The 26103-nt window shown below is 43.3% G+C and overlaps 1 protein-coding gene across 1 annotated transcript; it reads right to left on the reverse strand.

Moving 5' to 3' along the window:
* Window positions 1-65: 65 nt before the first annotated feature.
* LOC135515947 (patatin-like phospholipase domain-containing protein 2) lies at window positions 66-26103 on the reverse strand. The gene is made up of 9 exons (XM_064939830.1): window positions 25689-26103; window positions 20585-20817; window positions 20199-20264; window positions 15509-15718; window positions 7564-7624; window positions 6740-6922; window positions 4723-4855; window positions 2767-2874; window positions 66-2640 (listed from the first exon to the last, which is right to left on the reverse strand). The coding sequence occupies exons 1-9, from the start codon at window positions 25873-25875 to the stop codon at window positions 2412-2414; spliced, it is 1410 nt and encodes a 469-aa protein (XP_064795902.1). The 5' UTR covers window positions 25876-26103; the 3' UTR covers window positions 66-2411.

Genomic DNA, 26103 nt, shown 5'->3' on the forward strand with positions numbered 1-26103 from the left:
AAAAATGTGTTGTGTTTTATGTTATTAAGATAAGGGCCTTAATGAAATAACAACAATAAAGTATATATTTTTAAATGGTTTATTGTCACATACAGGTGCCGTTTTACCGGGTTAGCCATAGTAGTATGGCACCTCCTGGAGTAAATTAGGCTTAAGTGCCTTGCTCATGGGTACATCAACAGGTTTTTCACTTTGTTTGCTCAGGTCTTTGAACCAGCAACCTTTCCTTTATTGGCCCAATGCTCTAACCACTAGGCTACCTGCCATTCTAGGTACAAGTAGGCAGAGGTTTTCACAGTGTTACACACATTACAAATATAAGTACAGTATGTACCCTACTATAAATGGGGCAGTGTGATAACTTAAATATGACATTTGATTATGCCATTAACATTGTGAATCCTATGCACCTAAAGTTGTTGTGCAAAAGCAAACGTCAACATTAAGAGAAGTTCTGAAGGGAACCTTCAAGAATATTGTAATTTCAAATGTCTCGACATCCCAGCTCATCACAGTAGTTCACTGTTTAGTGCAAGGGTCCTGTCTAATACAAAATAAATAACACAGCACAGCACAGCTTCTGTATTAGCGGAGTCTGTGGTGCAGGCAAAATGTCAACGTCAAGTCATACCAACAGTCTGCTTGGAATGAGGAATGCATGCTACATTTGACTGAACACAGGTAGGTCGGTACTGTACTTGGGTAGTGACAACACGTTATCTGGTAAAACTATCAAATGTGTAAATCCCAAAAAAGAATTCACTTGCAGAGGTCTTTGGTGGTGAGCTGGTAAATAGTTTTCCAATGTGGTACAATAGAATGAAATATGGATGGTGGACTGATCAAAAGACATGATTGAGTCATTAGTGTGTCTATAGCAACAGTTCTGGATTCCAAAGCTATTCGGTCACATTACCATCATGCCAATCCTAAACCACTTTTCAGTTCCTATACACTATAGACAGGCCCCAATGGGAGGGAACTTGAGCTGGCACATGTGGTCTCCATATGTTTGATATGTCCCATTAACTCCATTCCTGCCATGACAAAAAGGCCCGTCCTCCTATAGCTCCTCCCGCCACCAGTCTCCTCTGACGCTCAGATAGGCTAATAACCGATTGATAATTCTACCTTGTAGTTTTCTTGCAACCTACAGTATCAGACCACTACTTATGACACAACTTTGATTACAATATAGCTACAGTATTTCAAGGGTCAAAGCTCTCGATTGCATCCATTTAACGGCGTTTTGCAACTCTTTGACTTGGCTGTGCGACTTAAATCTGTAATTGGTGGCGTGCGAGCTGAACATTCATTTCATGGTCACCTCACTCAAAAGTTTTAAAAACGTCCTATTTTTTTGAGTGGCTAAAACCATGATTTGGTCAAACAGTAAAGTGCATTATTCTCATGATTCCTGTAATTAAAGTGTCTGCCCAGCCACTTGACCTGTTCTGCTGGAGCCTGCTGCTGTGATGAGCAAGCCACGATGTGCACTCAGGGAGTGTGAAAAAAAGCTTATTGATTGTATAACATTTCACGATAACATTTGAAAATTCAATTGCGAGAAATTCATAGATTTAGAAGCAAATGTTGTTCTCAGCTTTCTGTGGGTATACTTTATATTTGTCATCTCTTAATATTGACTCAATAGCAACTATTTTACAATCCAAATATTAGACATGGCTTTCAGATACGAAGTCCACGAAATGCGCAATTGCGCATTGACCCATTGAATGTCTATAGGTTAGCAGTGCAACAACTGTAAAACAAAAAACAAAACAAAAACTTTAATTTTAGATTAATACATGACTACTAGCAGCGGGTATTATATTTAGTGTTAGTGATCCAGCTAATGTGTTTGAGTTTTCACTGTATCATGCGGTGTATACATCCCCAAATAATATAGCCTTATGATATTATTGCACATACAGATTTAGGCAAATTCATCCCTATTGAACAAACAAAAAAGAACATTCTGGAGCCCTATTTTAACAGTAAAATATAACAACAATACCCCATCGTCAACTCACAATTCATGACAATCGCTGGATTCGGTTGCACATCAAAATACTGTATCTGGAATCATGCAGTCCTGCTTGTAGATGTCGGATTGAACCATTTATTTATTGCATAGTCTAACATCTCAGTAGTTATGGTCCATCTTGGGTTAGTTGTAAAAATCTTTGATATGACTACTCCCATAAAAACTCTGGAAGGAAAAGTGGTTTGTGGCTAATGAGACAATACAAATGTGATGTGGACTAAAATATAAGTAAAATGAAAGGGCATTTAGTTGACTAAAACTCTCTCTTTTCGTCATTTTAACAATGACTAAATCATTATTCAAATCACAAAAATGTGACTAAGATTTAATGATATTTTAGTCAAAATGACAGACTAGAATTAATCTAAAAAAGAGTGCCAAAATGAACACTGAAGCAGATCTGTCGTGGGGAGGGGCTGGACGTGTGGGGGCTGGTGGAGCAGTGGGAAGAGGCGGCTGAGGGGATGTTCCAGTATTGGCTTTGGAAGTTGAGAGCAGAGCGAGCGAACCCGGACAGGTGACATTCTCTCTCCCTTTGTCCGTCACTTTCCATGGGTGGGGGCAGGCTCATGCAATTCCTCAGGGAACCATCTCTGCAAAAAATAAAAACACACAAGGCCATTAGACTTTATTCATACTTTATGACAGACATGCAAATCTACAAGAAGACTCCATCCATCCATAATATAACCCAGTAGTAGTAACTCCATGTCTCTCACCTGGTTATGTCTGCTGGCGATCCTCTCCAGGCCTGTCTGTACAAGCTCCCAGCCACCCCAGCTAGCCAACGCATGTCTGCAGGCACCTCTGGGATCCACTCCACAATCCTGGAGTACAGGAGAGGGACAACAGAGAGTCAAAGTACTGTCATGTAGCAGTAGGGGGTGCAGTTCTCAACAATTCCCGTGGTGGATTGACTTGCCTATTTTGTGACAATGTCCACTAGGTGGCGGCCCTGTGCAGTGCGTTCAAATTGATTGGGTTTAGTAAGAAACCTTAACCTATTAAATTGTATTTGTCACATGCTTCCAACAATGCAGAGATAAAAAAGACAAATAATATAAAAATAACAACAACATTTCGCTACAATCGCAAACCATGTGTATGTGACCTCCCTCAGAAAACCGATTTCAAATACACAATGAGTAATGACAACTTGGCTATATACTATATACACAGGGAACCAGTACCAAGTTGATGTGCAGGGGTACGAGGTAATTGAGGTAGATATGTACATATAGGTAGGGATAGAATTACTAGACAACGGGATAGATAATAAACGGTAACAGCAGCATATGTGATAAGTCAAAAGGGATTAGTACGACAAGGGTCAAGGAAGATATTCCAGGTAGCTATTGATTAATTATTAAACAAACTATTTAGCAGTCTTATAGCTTAGGGATGGAAGCTGTTCAGGGTCCTGTTGGTTCCAGACGTGGTGCATCGGTACCACCATTTTTAGGGCCTTCCTCTGACACTGCCTGGTATACAGGTCCTGGATGGCAGGATGCTTGGCCCCAGTGGTGCACTGGGACTTACGCACTACCCTCTGTAACACCTTGAGGTCAGATGTTAAGCAGGTGCCACACCAAGCAGTGATGCAACCAGTCAAGATGCTCTCAAAGGTGCAGCTTTATCATTTTTAGAGGATCTGAGTGCCCATGATAAATCTTTTCAGCCTCCTGAGGGGGAAGAGGCATTGTCGTGTCCTCTTCGCGACTCTGTTGGTGTGACGTGGACCATGATAATTCCTTAGTGATGTGGACACTGAGGCACTTGAAGCTCTCAACCTGCTCCACAGTCCTGGAACATATTCCAGTCTGTGCTAGCGAAACAGTGCTGCAGCATAGCATCCGCTTCATTGGACCACTTCCATATTTTGCGCTTCACTGGTACTTCCTGTTTGAGTTTTTGCTTGTAAGCACGAAACAGGAGGATAGAGTTATGGTGAGAATTGCCAAATGGAGGGTGAGGGAGAACTTTGTGCGCGTCTCTGTGTGTGGAGTAAAGGTGATCTAGAGTTTTTTTGTCTATAGTTGCACAGGTGACATGCTGGTAGAAATGAGGTGAAACGGATTTCAGTTTTCCTGCATTAAAGTCACCGGCCATTAGGAGAGTTACCTCTGGGTGAGCATTTTCTTGTTTGCTTATGGCCCTATACAGCTCGTTGAGTGCAGTCTTAGTGTCGCATCGATAGTATGGTCTACAGCTTAACATGAGGTATTCCAGCTCAGGCAAGCAGAACCTAGAAACTTTCTTAAAATTAGAGATCGCACACCAGCTGTTGTTAACAAAGAGACACACACACACCCTTCCCTGAACGTCTCCGATGCCACCGTTCTGTCCAGCTAGATATAATTTACCATGTCCTTGTTCGGCCACAACTGAGATCACGTTGATAGGATAGTCTCGAACAGAGCTCATTCAGTTTATTTTCCAGTGATTGCACGTTCACCCATAGAACAGAGGGTAGTTATTTGGTTGTTGTGGTGGGCTAATGAGGCTGCTGTATGCTAAAGTCTAGTTATGCTAAAGGCTAGTTATGCTAAAGGCTAGTTATGCTAAAGGCTATTACTGGGCTTTTTAGAAGATGATTTGTTTGCGTTACTGTTGTCATTGAGGGCTTGTAAGTTTGTGGTAGGTAGCACTAGTAGAGGTATACAATGTTGTCTTACCTCTTGCCCACTGAGTAGGCTGATACCACAGGTAGTGTGCAGGGCAGGAGCATGTAGGAGGCCACTCTGACCAGCAGCATCTCAGACACCTGAGCATACAGACCAGGCTTCTGCTGGCACGCCTCACAGAACACTACAGTCATAGAGACACAATATGTCACACTTCGCTGATACGGGCACAACCTCAGATCACTTTCAGTGACACATAATCAATCACACGTCACTGACAATAGCATAGTGACAACTCAATGTTCTAACTAGGTAACAACAGCTTTTAACAGCTTTGAGCAGAAAAGATTGGAAAGTCTAGGTCAGGGATGGGCAACTTTGATGGGGGTGGGGCCGTGGTGCCCACAAAAAAATCTGATCTTGCAGGTCTCCATACATACATCCATGCCCACACATGCAGTCAGAGCCAGCCCGAGTCTTTAGATGGCCGTAAGTTTTTTTAAATTGGGGGGGGGGGGCTCCCACCTTGCAAGTGAAACATTTAAGCATCCCCCCTCTTGACAGAGGAGGGGAAAAATAGCATTTTAAGGGCTAAGTTCCTGCAATTCTACACATTCTGCCATGGGGCGTAGAGAAAATGTTGCAGTTTTAAACCACGTTTGCTACAATTCTACACATTTTTCCATGGGGCGGAGAGATGATTTTGCAGTTTTTAAAGTTTTTATATCTGAGTGACTAACAAAATCAATGGGGGCTCCCTGATCGGTAATTCGACGATGATCATGATTACTGCAAGTTTAGATAGCTGGCTAAACTAGAATTTATCAATCCCCCCAAGAATTGCTGACATGGGCTAATTGAGTGACTGTCAGTAGCTAAGTTTCCATCCAATCTGTGACAGATTTTCATGTGAATATTCTAAAATCTGCATAAAACAATATGCACATTTTCCCACTAGAGATGTGTTTCCATCAAACTGACTTTTTGCAGCTAAAAGACTGGTCATGATGACGTAGCGCACATCATGTCTGCATTTATTAAATTGTACCGCCATTTCATGTTTCCATCAGCCTGGTGGTGACTTTTTGTCATGCGTCAGGTAATTCATCCGCCTGAATTAAATAGTACCTGCAAAACACCAGTCTCAACGTCAACAGTGAAGAGGCAACTCTGGGATGCCGGCCTTCTAGGCAGAGATGCAAAGAAAAAGCCATATCTCAGACTGGCCAATAAAAAGAAAAGATTAAGATGGGCAAAAGAACACAGACATTGGACAGAGGAACTCTGCCTAGAAGGCCAGCATCTCAGAGTCGCCCCTTCACTGTTGACGTTGAGACTGGTGTTTTGCTGGTACTATTTAATGAAGCTGCCAGATGTGTCTGTTTATCAAACTAAACACTAATGTACTTGTCCTCTTGCTCAGTTGTGCATCGGGGACTCCCACTCCTCTTTCTATTCTGGTTAGATCCAGTTTGCGCTGTTCTGTGAAGGGAGTAGTACACAGCATTGTACGAGATCTTCTGTTTCTTGGCAATTTCTTACATGGAAAAGCCTTCATTTCTCAGAACAATAATAGACTAAAGAGTTACAGAAGAAAGTTTTGTTTCTGGCCATTTTGAGCCTGTAATTGAACCCACAAATGCTGAAGCTCCAGATACTGAACTAGTCTCAAGAAAGCCGGTTTTATTGCTTCTTTAATCGAGACAACAGTTTTCAGCTGTGCTAATTGCAAAAGGGTTTTCTAATGATCAATTAGCCTTTCAAAATGATAAACTTGGATTAGCTAACACAACGTGCCATTGGAACACAGGAGTGATGGTTGCTGATAATGGGCTTCTGTATGCCTATGTAGATATTCCATTTAAAAAAATAATCTGTTTCTTTTCTTTCAAAAACAAGGACATTTCTAAGTGACCCCAAACTTTTGAACGGTGTGTATATATATATATATATATATATATATATATATATATATATATATATACAAAAAAAGTGGAAATTGATACGTAGACAAAATGGCGCGGGATGCAAGTTGCCCATCCCTGGTCTAGGATGACCTACTATCTACCTTTCTTGATTTGGGTTGGCAGGTTGTCAACAATATGCTCATCCAAACACCAGTGTTGCTTCCTCAGGAGGCGGAGCCGCCAGAACATCCCGTTCTTAGTGGTTTCCATGGCGATGGGCTTGCAGCAGCAGGTGGCTTCTGATAGGTTGGGGCCGGCAGTCGGACACTCCAGCTTTAGCAGATCTGACATCATAAACGATACATTAATAATCTTTGTAATACAACATAGACTAGTTGTTTAGCACAAAAAACGGTGCGTGGCAACTATGGGGCAAAACAGACAGGGTTGGCTTAGATTGTTTTTGTCTCAATGTTTATTGAAACCATAAATACATTTGCACAAATGAGCATCTGTTGTCTCTCAAATACATTGTTACAGTTGTTGGTTAGCTAGCTAGCCATATTAGTATTGACATCAGTTCAATTATATTAGCATTGAAATCAGTTAAAACACCTCAAAACAAGACATGGTAATCAAGATTAAACTAGATGAAACAAGCCACCTACGAGTCCCCACACGACAGCTTCTTGTCATTGTTGCCAGCTATCTGACTGTTCAGAATCATAACAAAGCACGGCTTCTCGCACCATCGATGCGCGCACATTTTAATGATGTTGTCAGCCAATCCGTCTATACAAATATTACACCATAAATAAGTGTTGGTTTACCATAATGGAAATGGAAGTTAGTGCTGGTTTACTTTACACTTCATTTTGAACCCTGTACAATTGACATCATTGATTCTCACTGCGTATATGTCACAGTAGCTTATGATCTTAGCACAGCCCACTATTACTGTCAAAGGCAACATGGTAATACTCACGGTTCTCCTCAAGAAAGCGAAGGGCATCCTTGTAGCCACTCTGACATATCTCTGCCATGACCTGTCAAAGAAAACACATAGATCGTACCTATTGAGGTAGGGGATCTTAAGCAAGAGGTAAATTGAATAAATATACAGCTCATATAAAAGAGACAGAGGATACCCATAAGGCCGAGATTTTGTTAATCATATAACAACCGATATATAACCACACAAAATACAGGGCAACGGCTCAGACACATTCATCATGTCATGTGTTATAACTATTACAATTTCACTTACTGATTAGCAATCATGTTATTGATGATACTTTTTGGAGAAATGTCCTCTGGTCTGATGAAACAAAAATAGAACTGTTTGGCAATAATGACCATTGTTATGTTTGGAGGAAAAAAGGGGAGGCTTGCAAGCCGAAGAACACCATCCCAACCGTGAAGCACGAGGGTGGCAGCATCATGTTGTGGGGGTGCTTTGCTGCAGAAGGGACTGGTGTAATTCACAAAATAGATGGCATCATGAGGTAGGAAAATTCTGTGGATATTTTGAAGCAACATCTCAAGACATCAGTCAGGAAGTTAAAGCTTGGTCGCAAATGGGTCTTCCAAACGGACAATGACCCCATGCATGCTTACAAAGTTGTGGCAAAATGGCTTAAGGACAACAAAGTCAAGGTATTGGAGTGGCCATCACAAAACCCTGATCTCAATCCTATAGACAATTTGTGGGCAGAACTGAAAAGGCGTGTGTGAACAAGGAGGCCTACAAACCTTACTCAATTACACCAGCTCTGTCAGGAGGAATGGGCCAAAATTCATGTTAACCCTCGCAAGGCTGCTGGCCTGCACGGCATCCCAAGCCGCTTCCTCAAAGCATGCGCAGACTAGCTGGCAGGTGTGTTTACGGACATATTCAATTGCTCCCTATCTCAGTCTGCAGTTCCCACATGCTTCAAGATGGCCACGATTGTTCCTGTACCCAAGATATCAAAGATAACTGAACTAAATGACTACCACCCCGTAGCACTCACTTCTGTCATCATGCAGTGCTTTGAGAGACTAGTCAAGGATCATATCACCTCCACCTTACCTGCCACCCTAGACCCACTTCAGTTTGCATACCGCCCCAGCAGGTCCACAGACAATGCCAGGTGGTGAAGGTAGGAAACAACATCTCCACTTCACTGACCCTCACACTGGGGCCCCACAAGGGTGCCTGCTCAGCCCCCTCCTGTACTCCCTTTTCAGCCATGACTGCATGGCCATTCACACCTCCAACTCAATCATCAAGTTTGCAGACGACATAACAATAGTGGGCTTGATTACCAATAACGACAAGACAGCCTACAGGGAGGAGGTGAGGGCACTCGGAGTGTGGTGTCAGGAAAACAACCTCTCACTCAACGTAAGGAAAACAACCTCTCACTCAACGTAAACAAAACAAAGGAGATGATCATGGATTTTGGGAAACAGCAGAGGGAGCACCCTCCTGTCCACATCAAAGGGACAGTAGTAGAGAAGCTGGAAAGTTTTAAGTTCCTCAGCGTACACATCACAGACAAACTGAAATGGTCCACCCACACAGACAGTGTGGTGAAGAAGGAGCAACAGAGCCTCAGGAGGTTGAAAAAATTTGGCTTGTCACCTAAAACCCGGACAAACTTTTACAGATGCATAATTGAGAACATCCTGTCAGGCTGTATTACTGCCCGGAAAGGCAACTGCAAAGCCCTCAACTGCAAGGCTCTCCAGAGGGTGGTGCGGTCTGCACAGCGCATCACCGGGGGCAAACCGCCTGCCCTCCAGGACATCTACAGCACCCGATGTCACAGGAAGGCCAAAAAGATCATCAAGGACAACAACCACCCGAGCCACTGCCTGTTCACCCCACTACCATCCAGAAGGTGAGGTCAGTACATGTGCATCATAACTGGGACCGAGAGACTGAAAAACAGCCTCTATCTCAAGGTCATCAGACTGCTAAATAGCAATCACTAACTCAGAGAGGCTGCTGCCTGCATAGAGACTCAAATCATTGACCACTTTAATAAATGGGATCACTAGTCACTTTTAACAATGCCACTTTAGTAATGTTTACATATCTTTCATTACTCATCTCATATGTACATACTGTACTTTATACCATCTATTGCATCTTGCCTATGATGCTCGGCCATTGCTCACCCATATATTTATATGTACATATTCTTATTCCATCCCTTTAGATCCCTGTATATTAGGTAGTTGTTGGGGAATTGTTAGATTACTTGTTCGATATTACTGCACTGTCGGAACGAGAAGCACAAACACTTTGCTACACTCGCATTAACATCTGCTAACCATGTGTATGTGACAAATTACATTTGATTTGATTAAAGTATGGGCATTCGTACACAGCCTGTGTATGTTTGAAGTTAGTCAGAGTTGGTTAAACACTAGTACATGTGAGGGAAAATGAAGGGTTTAGTTTGTGTGAATGTGTGTGCATGTGATGTAAAGGTCATGTCAAATGTAAAGACGCCTGAGTAAAAAAAAACAGTTCCTTGTTCTAAGTAGGGCCTCTGCACATGACTCTGTCAGTGGGATTTGTGGCCACAGGGATTACATAATCCTAAAATTCCAGAAAACACAACATTCCATGAAGGCAAAAGATGGTGGCAGATCTTGGATTGCAGCAACAATAATAACACAGCGAAATCTAAACTAAGAGACACAGATCAACCTCAGAGAGGGATAAGTTCACCTCGCGCTAAAAGTTGACTCCCATGTCATTTTCCAGACAGTGAAGGAGAATGAGGAACACAGGGAATGTATCAACAATAACAGAAGTCAATAATGTCCTGCCAGTCCTGATCACTGTGGAGTTTGGGAGGGACAGGGCAGGTTAATGTTTAGATAGGAAGTACTGTATGGGGAGTGAAGGTAGGAGGCAGAGTCCGAATAGGAGACAGGGTAGGGGGAAGTTGGGGTTATATAACTAGGAAATAGGATAGTGGTAGGTCAGGGGTCAAGTTATAAGGTGTCTAGTCACCCATACCAGACCACTAGACTCTCCTATAGAAAAGTAAATAGAATGTTTAGAACCATGGAAAACTACTATTTCAAGGGTACCTAAATAAGGTCTTATTTCAGTCAACTTGGTTCAACATAAGTCGCTCTGGATAAGAGCGTCTGCTAAATGACTTAAATGTAAATGTAAATGTAAACATCTCTCTATGGAACATGCCCTTATTTGGTTGAAACCTTATTCAATCACGCCTACAGGCCAATCAGAGCTATGTGGGTGTACACCCCCGCATGTCTATATAACACCCTGCACTGCTCTGGTTTCCTTATTCTTCTATTTGGTTACTATCTGGTTTCTAGCCTGTTAAGCAGATTTCTTCAGAAAACTAGCTCTCAACTTAACTGTTCTTTTCGGTGTGGGTTACCACCCCACCACGGAGCATCGAGTTCCTTATTTTCTATTTTCAGAAATTCTGCTAACTTCAGCTTCACTTTACCGATTGAAGTTACCTCAGTTAGCTTGTCAGCAGAGCTTTTTGTCATCCGCTAGCTACAGTACACATGTTGACTGGCTTACAAACAATTGGCGTTGTTAGCTAGTTAGCTGTACTGCTTTAACATCCCGCTAATGGCAGGTTCCCACAAATGTTTCTACTTCTAGCTCTCCATCAGTTCCCACTGTTCGGGGTGAGCTAGCTGAATTTTCGAGTGTCTTGGCTTGTTAGTGGGCTAACGGCACCACTGGTGTTTTAGCTAGTGTGGGCGCAAACGGTACATATAGGGACAAACATAATACTGTAGAGCAAAGGTGTACATTAGACCACAAGAGGAAGAGGACACACTTAGAGTGCATTTGCCATTCTGGTAAAAACAGGAAACCAAGAAATAACAGACATAATGGCCAAAGCCATAAAATGCATAAATGTTTAAGGTAAAATGCATTGTCTATTATAGAGAACAGGAAACCAAAGCAAGGCCATGAGTGCATAGGACAGCTGGCCATACCGAGGTCAGAGGGACATACAAAGGAGGGTGTCAGCCAAATGACCAACAGATGGACTATAGACATAGTACATATATCATTCATAGGACACGAAAGGGTCCTGCCACCATTATAATCTAATCATAATGTAATCAAGAGCGGATATAGGCATTATTGGGCATGAACAAGCAGGAAGCCTGAACTGAAAGATAATGGTGGCAGATGACCTGAGGGAAGTAACTTCATAAACATATGGAATGGACTCATATGCTGTGTGTGTATAAATACAGAGCCAGTGCTCTGGGAAAGTGTGTGTTCCACGGGCCATCTAGGCTTCTGATATGTTCGTATTAAAAGCCTATATTGAATTCACAAGTTCTTGTAAGTGTTATATTTTGAAACGATTCTCCACGACACTAGCAACCTCTGGGCTAAACCGCAATTCTGGTTTGTTTGACTAGCACGAGCGGTGCTGTTTCTTCAGACAGACACAGTCCACTCAGCAGCAGCACGCTCACCAGCAACGCAGTGCCTCAGAGCACAGACGTCACTCCAAGCAACGAGCAGCGGAGACGCCCTCGGCTTCACCTGGAGGGAAGGTGAAGAGATCCATAAGCCCTCGTTGGGGTGGGTCAACACTACTCTTCCCCAAGTATAGTTCTCAAATAAAGAGCTCCCATCACATCCAGGCCCACGGGCTGAGGGTGAAGGTTCAGAATGTTCCCATGCAAAACAATCAACTTCTTGAGGGTGTCATTGTCCGGCCATCATGTCTGGCAGGGCTCCTGTCTCTTCCACAAGACAGGTTGCCCACATGTGGAGTTGCCCCAAGTGGGGTGACTGCCACAGGGCTCCTCATCCCCACCAAGGGACAGGCGGGTTCCCTTACATCTCAGAGAGCAGTGGGGCACGAGTGCAGTCTACCCTTGGGTCCCATGCACTGTAGACCAGGGGTACAGGCGACAATTCGCAGGGGTCCCCCCGCTTTTCATGGGAATAGTACAGCGGCCCGAATCCTTAGAGATGAGAAACAGTCTCTGTTGACCAAAGGAGCCACACACGTGGTGCTGAGGGAGGAAGCTCACCAGGGCTTATTCAGACATTATTTCTTGGTCCCCCCCCTAAAAAAGGGGATCCTGGATTTGCAGCACCTCAACAAGTATCTGAAAGTCTACAGATTTTGAATGACTGATTGATCTGACGGTGCAGGCAACAGAGCACATAGCCTAGCTGTTGTCACTCCTGCTCGCTCTAGGCTTCAGGATAAATCGTGCCAAAAGCTTATGCCATATCGACCCAGCAGAAAATATTTTAGGGATTGTCTCTGGACTCTGTAGCCTGTTGAGCAGCCCTCACCGTGGAGACAGCGACGGCTTTTCGCCACTGTGTTTTGCCCAGCAACATCAGTCACGTAATGGATGTGCCTAAAGCTTCTTGGGCTCATGGCCTCCATGATTGTGGCAGTTCCGCTTGGTGTCCTGCTCATGAGACTTCAAGCAATGGGTGACCTCACTCCACTTGGACCCGTCTCTCCACCAGCACAGGTGCGTGCTTCTCTCTGCAAAGTGTATATCGGCACTTCAATACTGGAAAGATCCATCCCTCTTGACGCAGGGTTGCCCTACTGGGAGAGTCTTCTCCGTAAAGAAGTGACAAAGGATACATCACTACAGGGATGGGGGCAGTCCACGAAGGGCGTACGGTGAACGGCATATGGTCAGACTCCATGAGTACAGCCCATATCAATGTTTTCAAGCTCTACGCTGTGTTAATAGGCCTCACGCACTTCAGTCCATTCTTACAGGGCCAACATGTCCTGATCAGCTCAGACAATATGTCTACAGTGGCATATATCAACCGACAAGAAGGAACCTATCAACTTCACTCTCTAGCGAAAGAGGTCTTGCTATGGAGCACCGACCATCTGTTGTCTCTCGGAGCAACACATGCCAGGTAGACTAAACTGAAGTGCAGATTTACTGTCGTGGGGGAACCCCCTACCAGGGGAGTGGTGACATCATCCTGAAGTCATCAAGGAGGTGCCGGGGCGTTAAGGCAGGGTTGCCATCGATCTGTTCACATTGGAGAATGTGCCCTGTCGCATGTTCTTCGTGATGAGAGATCACGTAATGCTCTTCTAGGTGTGAACGCGCTGGCCCACAAGTGGCCAGACGTGCTTCTGTACGCCTTCCCTCCAGTGGGCCTGACCCCCCCTACTCTGAACACAGTTTGAGCAAACAGTCTATCCCTCATCCTGATAGCTCCGCATTGCCCGGGAAGCCATGGCTGATGGAGATTGTACCTCTCCTGTACGCGCAACCATGGCGCCTCCCACAGCTCAGGGATCTGCTATCCCAAGAGCAAGGTGAAATATTCCACCCTCATCCCGAGCTGATGGATCTCTGAGCCTGACCTGTGAGAGGTCCAACTTAGACTCGGTGGGCTTGCCTCCGAGCGTGGTTGCCACAATTCAGAGCACCACAGCTCCTTCTACAAGAGGTGGAGGGTATTTGAGAGGTTGTGTTCGGGACAAGAGTTGGTGTCCTTTCAGTGTTCCTTCCCTGCCGTTGTCTCCTTCCTACAGGAACTCTTCGACAAGGGCAAGGCGTTAGCGACCTTCATCCGCTCTCGGTTCATCCTTTATGCACTCAGTTTGCCCCTGACTACTCCAAGGTTATGATACAGCCTCACGCTGCATTCATTCCTAAGGTCATTCCCATGACTTATAATAGTCAAGCCACTGACCTCTTTCCCCTCCACCCTCCGCTGTTCTCTTTTCCAGTGCAGCAGTGCCTTAACAAGTTGTGTCCGGTGCGCACATTGCGCATCTACGTAGACAGTACTAGGCCATTCCGGAGTTGTGACTAACTGTTTGTTTGCTTCAGCAACCTTGCTCTGGGAAGGGCTTTACCCAAACAATGCATCTCCCATTGGGTAGTGGAGGCTATCACCAAGGCATACAGTTGTCAGGGATTGCAGTCTCCCCTGGGTGTTCGGGCACATTCCACTATAGGAATTGCCACATCATGGGCACTGTTCAGAGGCATCTCCGTCTTGGTGATTTGTGTGGCGGATAGTTGAGCTTCCCATCACAACTTGGTGAGGTTCTATCACCTGGGCATTACTGTGCCTTCCCTGGTGCACACAATCCTTGGTGATGGAGCTGAGTAGGATAGATCAAGTACATTGCCATGTACCAAAACAGGCTTCTCAGGAAACTGACTATTGGCAATCGGGGCGTTTTGCAAGTATCCCATAGTGAGATGTCGAACCGAGTCGAGTGAAAGAAAACGTTGGATTACAGTATGTAACCCCAGTTCAGTGTAGGAGATGAGGGAGACATCTCACCAGATTGCACTTGTCTAAGGGGTAGTTCTGAGAATGAGGAAACCAGAGCAGTGCAGGGTGTATAGACATGCAATGCATACACCCACAAAGCTCTGATTGGCCTGTTAGGCGTAATTGAACAAGACTTCAACCAATGACCCGCAGAAGTGGGTGTGTCCCATAGTGAGATGCCTCCCTCGACTCCTTCAGTTACACACCATAACCCAAACATTTCATACCACATTCATAACCCATATATAAGGTATTTACAAGCAGTCATAAACAACCCATCTAATGAATGGGACTAAGGAGCATCCTGATCCTAAATCCTACCTTTGGCAACAGGGCCTACATAAGGACTTCATAACACATTCATAACACATAAATAACACATTGGTAAGCAGTCATAGCGGGCGTCCTACACTCTTAGAAAAACGGGTTGCAAAAGAGTTTTTCGGCTGTCCTCATAGGAGAACCCTTTTTGGCTCCAGGTCGAACCCTCTGTGGAAAGGGTTCTACATGGAACCCAAAATGGTTCTACTTGGAACTAAAAAGGTTTCTTCAAAGAGTCCTATGTGGACAGCCGAATAACCCGTTTAGGTTCTAGATAGAAGAAAAGGTGCTAAGTGTGTACCTTGGGTTCTGGGGGGAACAGGGCCTTGCTGAGGCGGTACATGTTGCTCAGGTTCAACCGGATGGAGGTGTTGGTGAAACGAAGCTCGTGGAAGTTGAAGGAGGTGTCCCGGGGACAGATGTCGCTTTCGCCTGAGAACGGAGAGATGGTGATGGTGTTCTTCAGCTCTGACTGAGGAAGGTTGTCACTGATCCCCCCATCCACATAACGCTGGAGAGAGAAGAGGGGGGAGAGAGGGAGGAGGGAGAGCGAAAGTGAGAATACTTGGGTGTTTTTTGAACCATGTACAACTTACATCAGGACCACAGCCTCTCCACAGAACAAGACTCCGGGCATACTGTGGTCAAGATGTCTCAGGGCTGACAGAGATGACCGTTCTACATCTCTTGTACAGTATAAAGGCTATCAACTTAGAATGAATGCCAGATAAATCTTCTCTAAGAGGCAAGACACATCACAATAGCTGTTAAAGAATCCCCCTGCCAAAGGCGCTATATCACTGTTTTGTGTAAGCATTTGTTTATTTGCTTTCTGGAGCCGCGCTGTCTGAATTTTACCCATGCTCACCCTTCCTCCCCCTCACCTGAGATATCAATATCTCCTCCAGTTCATGGCTTCAGCCAATCAGACAATAGCCATGTGTCTCAAATCTTTGCACGCTCTAGTCCTGTAGTCTCTCCAGGCCCTGATTGGCTAGCCAGCCTGACTCACGCTCTCCAAGGGAGTAAATATTGCCCGTACCTAAACTGTGTTATTCCAGTCTGTGAGTGTGGGTGAACATATGTGCATACGATTTGTGACTACAAAGTAAGTTGATGTCGCTGTTATCATTGTAGTATGTGCTAGAGTAGCAGTATTCCATGTCGTTCTCATTCCTGTTATTATTATCTTACAACTGATATTGTATGCAATGCTCTTGTGTGTTGCTGTGAAACTATTTGTATGATATACAGTCCTTGTTATTAGTTTTACTGTGCTATTGCCACGCTAGTCATTCATCTGGTGTTACTATGTAATACATTGTTATTAGGTCATTGTTAGGTAGAGTCCTTGTTGTTTAATCCCATACCCCATTATATCGTACTCTGAAAATATCTATTCAGGACAGTATATTTCTCCTGTATAGCATATTTACTACCCCTCGATTTCTGTCCATTACAGAACCATACACATGTACATCTTCTCCTGTGTATTATTAAAGTTCCTGTGTGTGTTAACTCTGGGCTGTTTTATTCCCTCTAACCGGGGAGGTGTGTTAGTGAGTCACGAACCAGTAAAATACGTAGAGCCGGGTCACTCTCTTTCAATTGCCCTGTGCTCGATACAGAACTGGATCAAGCTCATAGGCCATTAAAGCACTGACAGACACCCCTAGGTATTTTGAGGAGAGAGGAAGTAAATAATAGTATTTGGAAAATATATTATAAATATTGGTTGACTGCCTCCGCCTATCTTCTGCTAAAAAAACATGTCACTTAACCCAACTCGGTTGTCGCTGAAATCGAATGTATACGACACGACATATTCAAGGAAACATTTTCCTTGAGGACATATTAGGTGTGGCGTGTCAGCAGAAGATTTCCCCTAAACCAGCTTCTCCACACGGTCAAATCATGACCAAACAGACCGACAGTACTATTTGGAGAATTAATCAACTCTGCCAGTCTTATGTAATTGCAAGATGCAGCTCCATTTCAAGTACAGATTTGTGAATTAATTGACATTTTTCTAGTGTAAAATGCTTAGAACTTCTGAGGGAAAAAAGGATATCAGTGCCAGTTCCAAAGCCAGATTAAGACTCAATTTGGCAGTGAGGTTGGCAAAAACATTGAGTTGTTAGTTGACCTGAAATGCACCTAGATCTATTTTTCTGGATCATTGTAGAATTTTGACCCATTTTGAGTCCCACATAATCGTGTGTTCTCTCCTCCCACCCACTACTCCCACAGATAAAAGGGAAGGCCTAGTTAGTTTCTAGTAATCTCTCCTCCTTCAGTCTTCTTCTGTGGGCTTTACATGGAGGTTGGTAACCAACCTGGCTACGCAGACGCTCATTGACGCGTGCGAGCAGTTTAGATGAAATGATTGAATAACATGCATGGTACATTTATTTTGCAGCCCATGCAACGCGGGTGGTGTGGTCAGCATATTAGACAGGTCTGTGTGTTAATGTGTTCAGTCACAGTGTAGACTTGGCTCTGAGACAGTTCTTCCCTGAGCCAGAATGGTACGAGAGTGAGAATATCTAAATAGGTCATTGATATATGGTAGTTGATGTTTTGGAGGACTGCGCTCCTATGTCCTAGTGACTCAGTTTAGAATGGAGCCACGCTGGACTTTCTGGTCCCAATCTGCTGAAGCCAGAAGCCAGTCTAGAAGTACACTATATATACACAAAAGTATGTGGACACCCGTTAGAATTTGTGGATTTGGCTATTTCAGCTACACCTGTTGGTGACAAGTGTATAAAATTGAGCACACCGTCATGCAATCTCCATAGACAAACATTGGCAGCAGAATGGCCTTACTGACGAGCTCAGTGACTTTCAATATGGCACAAGTATTCCAACAAGCCCTGCTAGATCTGACCGGTCAACTGTATGAATGAATTACTGAAATGCTATTTTTGTGTCAAATCGCCAAGTGGCAACCCATCCCTTATGGGATTAATTGACACATAAACAAACATTACAAAAATTCACTATGGTAATTAAATGATAACTCTTCTTCCTGTGTTCTATGCATTGGGCATCGCAGAAAGAATGAAAAAGAAGAGTACGGTAAAAATCAAAACATAATAGTAAATAAGGTTATCCAAGCAATAATTACATCCCTAGAGCAGTAAAATAATATACATACATACATACATACATACGTACGTACGTACATACGTACATACATACATACATACATACATACATACATACATACATACATACATACATACATACATACATACATACATACTGTACATATACACATACATACATACTGTACATATACACATACATACATACTGTACATACATACTGTACATACATACATACATACATACATACATACATACATACATACATACATACATACTGTACATATACACATACATACATACTGTACATATACACATACATACATACTGTACATACATACTGTACATACATACTGTACATACATACATACATACATACATACATACATACATACATACATACATACATACATACATACATAAACACTGTACATATACACATGCATACATACATATACACATGCATACATACATATACAGATAAATAAATACATTTAAAAAAATAAACAGAAGTAATTTCAACCCAGTCTGGCACAAAGAGAATATTCATATGGGAGACAAGCCTATACACAATCTATAAACACACATGCCATTTACCACATAGAAGCAACATATTTTTTACAAGTTAATTATAGGTAGCCCTTTTTCGTTTATTCCAGGCTTCATCTAAATAATCCTCAAACGGAAATACTCCATATGTGCTGTTATTGGGAAGTGGAAAATTCTAGGAGCAACCAACGGCTCAGCCGCGAAGTGGTAGGCCACACAAGCTCACAGAACGGGAACGCCGAGTGCTGGAGCACGTAGTGCATAGAAATTGTCTGTCCTTGGTTGCAACACTCACTACCGAGTTCCAAACTGCCTCTGGAAGCAAAGTCGGCACAAAAACTGTTCATCTGGAGCTTCATGAAAAGCTCCATGGCCGAGCATCCGCACACAAGCCTAAGTTCACCATGCGCAACGCCAAGCATTGCCTGGAGTGTTGTAAAGCTCACCGCCATTGGATTCTGGAGCTGTGGAAACACTTTCTATGGCGTGATTAATCACGCTTCACCATCTGGCAGTCCGAAGGACGAATCTGTCTTTGGCAGATGCCAGGAGAACACTACCTGCCTCAATACATAGTGCCAACTGTAAAGTTTGGTGGAGGATGAATAATGGTCTGAGGCTGTTTTTATGGTTTGGGCTAGGCACCTTAGTTCCAGTGAAGGGAAACCTTAATTCCTGTTTCAGCATGACAATGCCCCCGTTTACAAAGTGAGGTCCTTAGGGAAATGGTTTGTCGAGATCGGTGTGGAAGAACTTGACTTGCCTGCACAGAGCCCTGACCTCAACTCTATCAAACACCTTTGGGATGAATTGGAACGCCGACTGCGAGCCAGGCTTAACCGCCCAACATCAGTGGAAGCAAGTCCCCTCAGCAATGTTCCAACATCGGTTGAAAGCCTTCCCAAAAGAGTAGAGGCTGTTATAGCAGCAGGGGGTGGACAACTCCAAATTAAAGCCCATGACGAGCAGGTGTCCACGTACTTTTCGTCATGTAGTTTATATATATCTATATATATATACATAAAATACAACACTGACCTGCCAAGGCAAATGGTCCATGGGCTGATTAGCTACTAGGGTAGGGTAGATTGGTCAAGTACCAGAGTGTATACACAGACTGACAGACAGGCAGAAATACACACGAACAGAAACATTGTGCAACACTTGAACCTATAGCCTCCTTATGACTATGACCTGAGCAATAAAGGCATCTTAAAGACAAAACCATAATAAACTCAGTCCAACATTTGCTGATTTTTCTTAGAAAATAAGGAAACCGTGTTCAAGGAAACGTAAGAAAGCAGTTGAGGCATTAGGGCCTTGGGCACTTACCACTCCTTGGAAGGATGGGGGGATCAGGCCACAGTATATGGGGATGAAACAGCTACACAGCAGCGCCTGTAGACACACCAGAGAGAGATGTTACACAGTCCAACCCATACAACTAATGTAAACAGTCAATGGCAAAGCCAGTAGCTGAAAGGACAAATATTTCTGGGATATGTATGGGATAAATGTGGGATATGGAAAAACTCTCAAGTGCTCAGGGGTGTTCAGGGCCAATATTCACAACGTTTCATAGTAGGAGTGCTGATCTACGATCAGGTCCCAACTCCAATCCATTATGATTTAAGTGGCAAAACCGATCCTATATCAGTACTCCTACTCTGACATGTTTTGAGAATAGCAGCCCAGGTGGGTTGAGTGAGGACACTGACCTGGATGAGCTCCTCCTTGGACTTGAACTCGGACACGATGACGTTTTGTCCATCAGACACACGAGTGAGTGACACACACAGCCTCCCGGAGGCGAGTGTGTGAGCGTTGGCGGGCAGGTCGCGCTCCAGGCCCGACCTGATGATCTTGAGCGGGTTGAAGGAGGGGTGGAGGGGACCCAGGTTACGCTTCCGGGCATCCATGACCGTTTCCATCACATCCTCACAGCACTTAGCTAGAGGAGGGGAGGGACGGAGAGACAGTCTGTTAGTTGTGTTAGGGCCTTCCATTGGGAGGAATTGGATAATTGTTTTATTCAAAGGAAAATTGATTCTCAAGGGCACTAGACAGTGATCTGTAGCTCACAAAAAAAACATTTCTCCACCAGTTTCACTTATTTACCTCACCTGTCCTGAGCTAGTTTTGTGTGTTCGTCTTATCTACACTTGGATGGAATGTATCTAACTACTTTTATGCTCACAGACAGAGTTCTAGTAAAGAAAATCTATTAGTGATAAGAAACTAATGAAGTAGTGTAATAGTTCAACAAATGGCTACCTATTTGCAGTGGCTCCCTTCTTTGCACTGACTCTCTTGCAGTGGCTCTATGCACACTCACTGGACTCACCCACACACTCACACATACTACAGTGACACACACACACACACAAACGCACTACATATGCTCTAACACTCACACATAGACACACTTTCACACACTGCTACACTGTTTATTATCTATTCTGATTGCCTAGTCACTTTTACCCTTACCTACATGTACATATTACCCAAATCACCTCAACTACCTCGTACCCCAGCACATTGATTCAGTACTGGTACTCCTTTTACAGTTGAAGGCGGAAGTTTACATACACCTTAGCCAAATACATTTAAACTCAGTATTTCACAATTCCTGACCTTTAATCCAAGTAAACATTCCCTGTCTTAGGGTAGTTAGGATCACCACTTTATTTTAAGAATGTGAAATGTCAGAAAAGTAGTAGAGAGAATTATTCATTTCTGATTCTCTTTCATCACATTCCCAGTGAAGTTTACATACACTCAATTAGTATTTGTTAGCATTGCCTTTAAATTGTTTAACTTGGGTCAAATGTTTCAGGTAGCCTTCCACAAGCTTCCCACAATAAGATGGGGGAATTTTGGTCCATTCCTCCTGACAGAGCAGGTGTAACTGATTCAGGGTTGTAGGCCTCCTTGCTCGCACATGCTTTTCAGTTCTGCCCACAAATCTTCTATTGCTTTGTGATGTCCACTCCAGTTTTGCGCAAATGCTGCCATCTATCCACGGTTTTTGGGTTGGGTAGGCTTTATTAAGTGGGAACAACATCTCCTATACACTTCCTGATGAACTCAGTCATTGTGACCATTGATAAGTCAATGTAATTCTCAGAGGCAACCCGGAACATATCCCAGTTCTCGTGATCAAAACACTCTTGAAGCATGGATTCCGATTGGTCAGACCAGCATTGAATAGACCTTAGCACGGGTACTTCCTGTTTGAGTGTCTGCCTATAGGAAGGGAGGAGCAGAATGGATCTGATTTGCCGAATGGAGGGAGGGAGGGAGAGTAACAATGGTTGAGAGTTTTTGAAGCGCACTTACTACTCGCAATTCGTTGGAACTTCGGTAGCGTTTTCCTCAAAGTTGCATTGTTAAAATCCCCAGCTACAATAAATGTGGCCTCAGTATATGTGGTTTCCATTTTGCACAAAGTCCAGTGTAGTTCCTTGAGGGCCTTTGTGGTATCGGCTTGAGGGGAAATATACACGGCTATGACAATAACAGAAAAAAATATCTTTCGAGGCAACACGGTCTACATTTGATTGTGAGGTATTCTAGGTCGGGTGAACAAAAGGACTTGAGTTCCTGTACGTTATCACAATCACAACATCAGTAGTTAATCATGAAACATACACCACCGCCTATCTTTCTCCCAGAGAGTTCCTTATTCCTGTCTGCGCGATGTACTGAGAACCCAGCTGGCTGTATGGACGGGGACAGTATATCCCCCCATGAAACAGAGTATGTTGCAGTCCCTGATGTCTCTCTTGAAGGAGATCCTCGCCCTGAGCTCATCTACTTTATTGTCCAGGGACTGAACATTACCGAGTAATATACTCGGAGGCAGTAGATGGTGTGCATGCCTCCTGAGTCAGACTAGAAATACACTCCTCTTCTCCGCTGGTGGAGTCTTGGAACAGCCTCTGGGATAAGTTCAATTGTCCTGGGGAGTACGAACAAAGGATACAATTTAGGAAAGTCGTATTTTGGGAAAGTCGTATTTTGGGAAAGTCGTACCCCTACCTACATGTACAAATTACCTTGACTAACCTGTACCCCCGCACATTGCTGTACCCCCGCACATTGACCGGTACTCCCTGTATATAGCCTTGGAATTGTTATGTTATTGTGTTACTTATTCTTTTATTTTTTACTTTAGTTTATTTCGTAAATATTTTCTTAACTCTATTTCTTGAAGTGCATTGTTGGTTAAGGGCTTGTAAGTAAGCATTTGATGGTAAGGTTGTATTCAGCACATGTGACAAATAACATTTTATTTTATTTCTGGTCGTAATGCTGATAAGTTATCGCCTCTCTGATATCCCAAAGTTATTTTTGTCTGTATGTATTTTAATAACACAAAAAATGTTCTGGGCTAAAAATGTAAGAAATAACACGCAAAAAAAAACAAAATACTTGCAAAGTTGCTTAGGAGCTAGAAGCAGAGCTGTCGGCACCATCTATTTTACTTCAGGAATGATGTTCCAACCCCTGCTCATATGAAACCTCTCGCCTGGATGAATGAATTCATCCACACCAGTCACTCTCCTCCATTCTCACCTACCACAGTTACTGTTGGCTGGCTGAGTTAGCGTTTTATAGTCTATGCAAGCACTATTTTGAATATCTAATTTATTCAATTGTTATTACCTACTGACTCGCTTTATGAATAAATCCTGAACATGCTGCCAAGCAATTATGATCCCAACAAGGGCCCCTGTTTATAGTGTCTTTAGGCTATCCAAGGCTTTTTTTAAATCCAAGATCAAAAATACTAGACATGTACACAATTGTATTTCACCTTTCAGGAATCTCTGTGATTCAACCTCTCCCCGGATTACACAGAAATAAATACTACTAGTCACCGCAGCTGAGTCCCTGACCAGAGCTCCCCTTTGCATGCACATAAAAACATATTTTGGTATGTGTACATCTCCTTTACTGTGAGATGAAGGCAGGCTACCTGTATTTCCCTTGCCTGTCCTTTGCTCTATATTTGTAGTGTCTGTATAACATCGACATCGAGTAAAGCTGAAACAATTCAAATGGGCTGTGGGCCTGTGTTCGGTACAGCTACATGTTCAGCACAGCTCAACTGTCATGACCTGTGCAATTAACCCCTCCCTACTACATGGGGTGATGTACTTGTTGTCGGTGATATAAAAGTTGGTGTTGATGGGGTCACAATAGTGCATTGCCTGTCAAGTCTCCTCACCTCTGATTGGTCAGTTCAGTGGAGCCACATCCTTATCTGGTCATAACTGGAAAAGGGGAGGTGTAGTTGAGTGAGCTTGAGGCTTTTATGGTCTGGGCCTGTCAGCTTGTAACATGATGAGAGAGTGAGAAAGGGCCTGGAAGATATCTGTAAGATATTTTATCTAAAACCGTAAATGTATTTGGAGAGTTTTTTGGCCACCGGGCCTAAACACAAACATTCATGAACACATGAAAAAAAGTATTGTCTACATCAAAGAATGTAATTTTTCTCCATAAAATTGCTGCAGAAAGATTTGACACAATTTTACATTTTGGAGAGGATTTTGACGCTTTGGTATGGACAAAAGCACATACAGTCAGATTGGTATAAGACATCTGTATAATGTTATCCCGACACATGTTGACAAGATGTTGTAGAATCACTGGAAAGGGATATTGACCAGCTGAGCATCTTTGAGTAGTCACCTCAGTATACAGCTCAATGAACAAACCAGGCGTGTTGTTATATTTCAGTCTTCTGTGATATGCTGTATATAAACTCAATGCAAGCTCAAAATGGAATACATTTCATCTCTATATCATACCTGGTACAGGTGTATTCTTCAATTTAAGCCCATAACTGTGTGTGAGGTGTATACTCTTGTCTCAAAGTAGATTTGTTTAAGACTACCAAGAAACGCTCTATGCGGACCCCTGTTGAAGCACACCACGGTAAAAGGTTCATGACTCCTATATTGACTCTTCACTCTATAAGTTAAATACGTATTTATTTTTTCATTGGTCATTCATTTGATTGCTTACACGTGTTTAGCAGATGTTATTGCAGGTGTAGCGAAATGTCTCCCTCTATTACTCTTTCACACTTTCCTTCAATCTCTCGCCCTCTTTAACACTCTCTCTCATTTAAACATGATACAACTGGGACAGGTATGGACTGATTCCAAGAAACCTGGCAGGCTACTACCTTCGTCTCTTGACTATAAGGTTATTGGGTTCAAAATAAAGAGAAAGTGGAAAAGGCCAGGTATCGCACAGACACTAGGCTAAGAACTACTCTCCAGGTCAGTTCTATGTGATGCAAGGTTATATTTACTCTTAATCGTGATTGTGTGTGTGCCCCTAGTCAGCGAGATCCATCACTACCATTGGAAGGCCTCTGATCCAGAGGACCAATAGGTCAATAGTCCTTTAACTGACCATTTATCAGTGGTGATATGATCAATGAGTGGTAGACTACCATGTTTCTACACAGGCAGGTATTTTGGCTCAATTATAAATAATTTGCAGTTTATAGCATGAGAAAAATGTAGCATATTTTAAAATTCTAAATTCAACCTAAAACACCAGTATAATCACCTATCTATTACATAGGAGCAGAGCTTCCAGCATTGTTAGTCATTTCACCCCATGTGTTAAGACCATAAATTATTGTTCTTGAAAATGAATTTGACTGCTAATCTGAAGTTGCCCTAAACACATGAAAGGGAGGACTACTCCTAGTGCGTAAAAGTCCCCCTCCAGGCAATCAACTGATGACAGGAACTGGTCAAATCAAGGGCCAGCGTACAGTAGGGTTCTGTAGCCTACCTATGGATGCCTTGCTGGCGAGCATCGAGGCAGAGAGGGAACCGGCTGAAGCCCCGTAGATCTTGGCGGCTCCTTTGATAAGGTGGGGCGCTTGTTCCGAAAGGCAGCTGGCCACTCCGATGTGATAAATCCCCAGGAACCCGCAGCCGGCGAACGACAGATTCCATTCCTTCGTTAGGTCGAACATCCCTGGTGGACAGTCTTTAACGAGGACCTGCAAGTTTGGGTAAATAAGCTCCTTATGATCACTCCAAAATGTTAACTTTTTTCACTGTTTAATGTCAACAACAGTTGATATTGGAAAGATATTGGAATAGAGGACGGCTCAAACTAGCGCACACTAGCCAGTCTACTCTTCTTGTGCAATGTACGAAGAGACGGACATGCATCTATTGAGAATCGCCGGAGCGCTGAA

This window comes from Oncorhynchus masou, chromosome 27 (assembly GCF_036934945.1).
Source record: "Oncorhynchus masou masou isolate Uvic2021 chromosome 27, UVic_Omas_1.1, whole genome shotgun sequence".
NCBI lineage: Eukaryota > Metazoa > Chordata > Actinopteri > Salmoniformes > Salmonidae > Oncorhynchus > Oncorhynchus masou.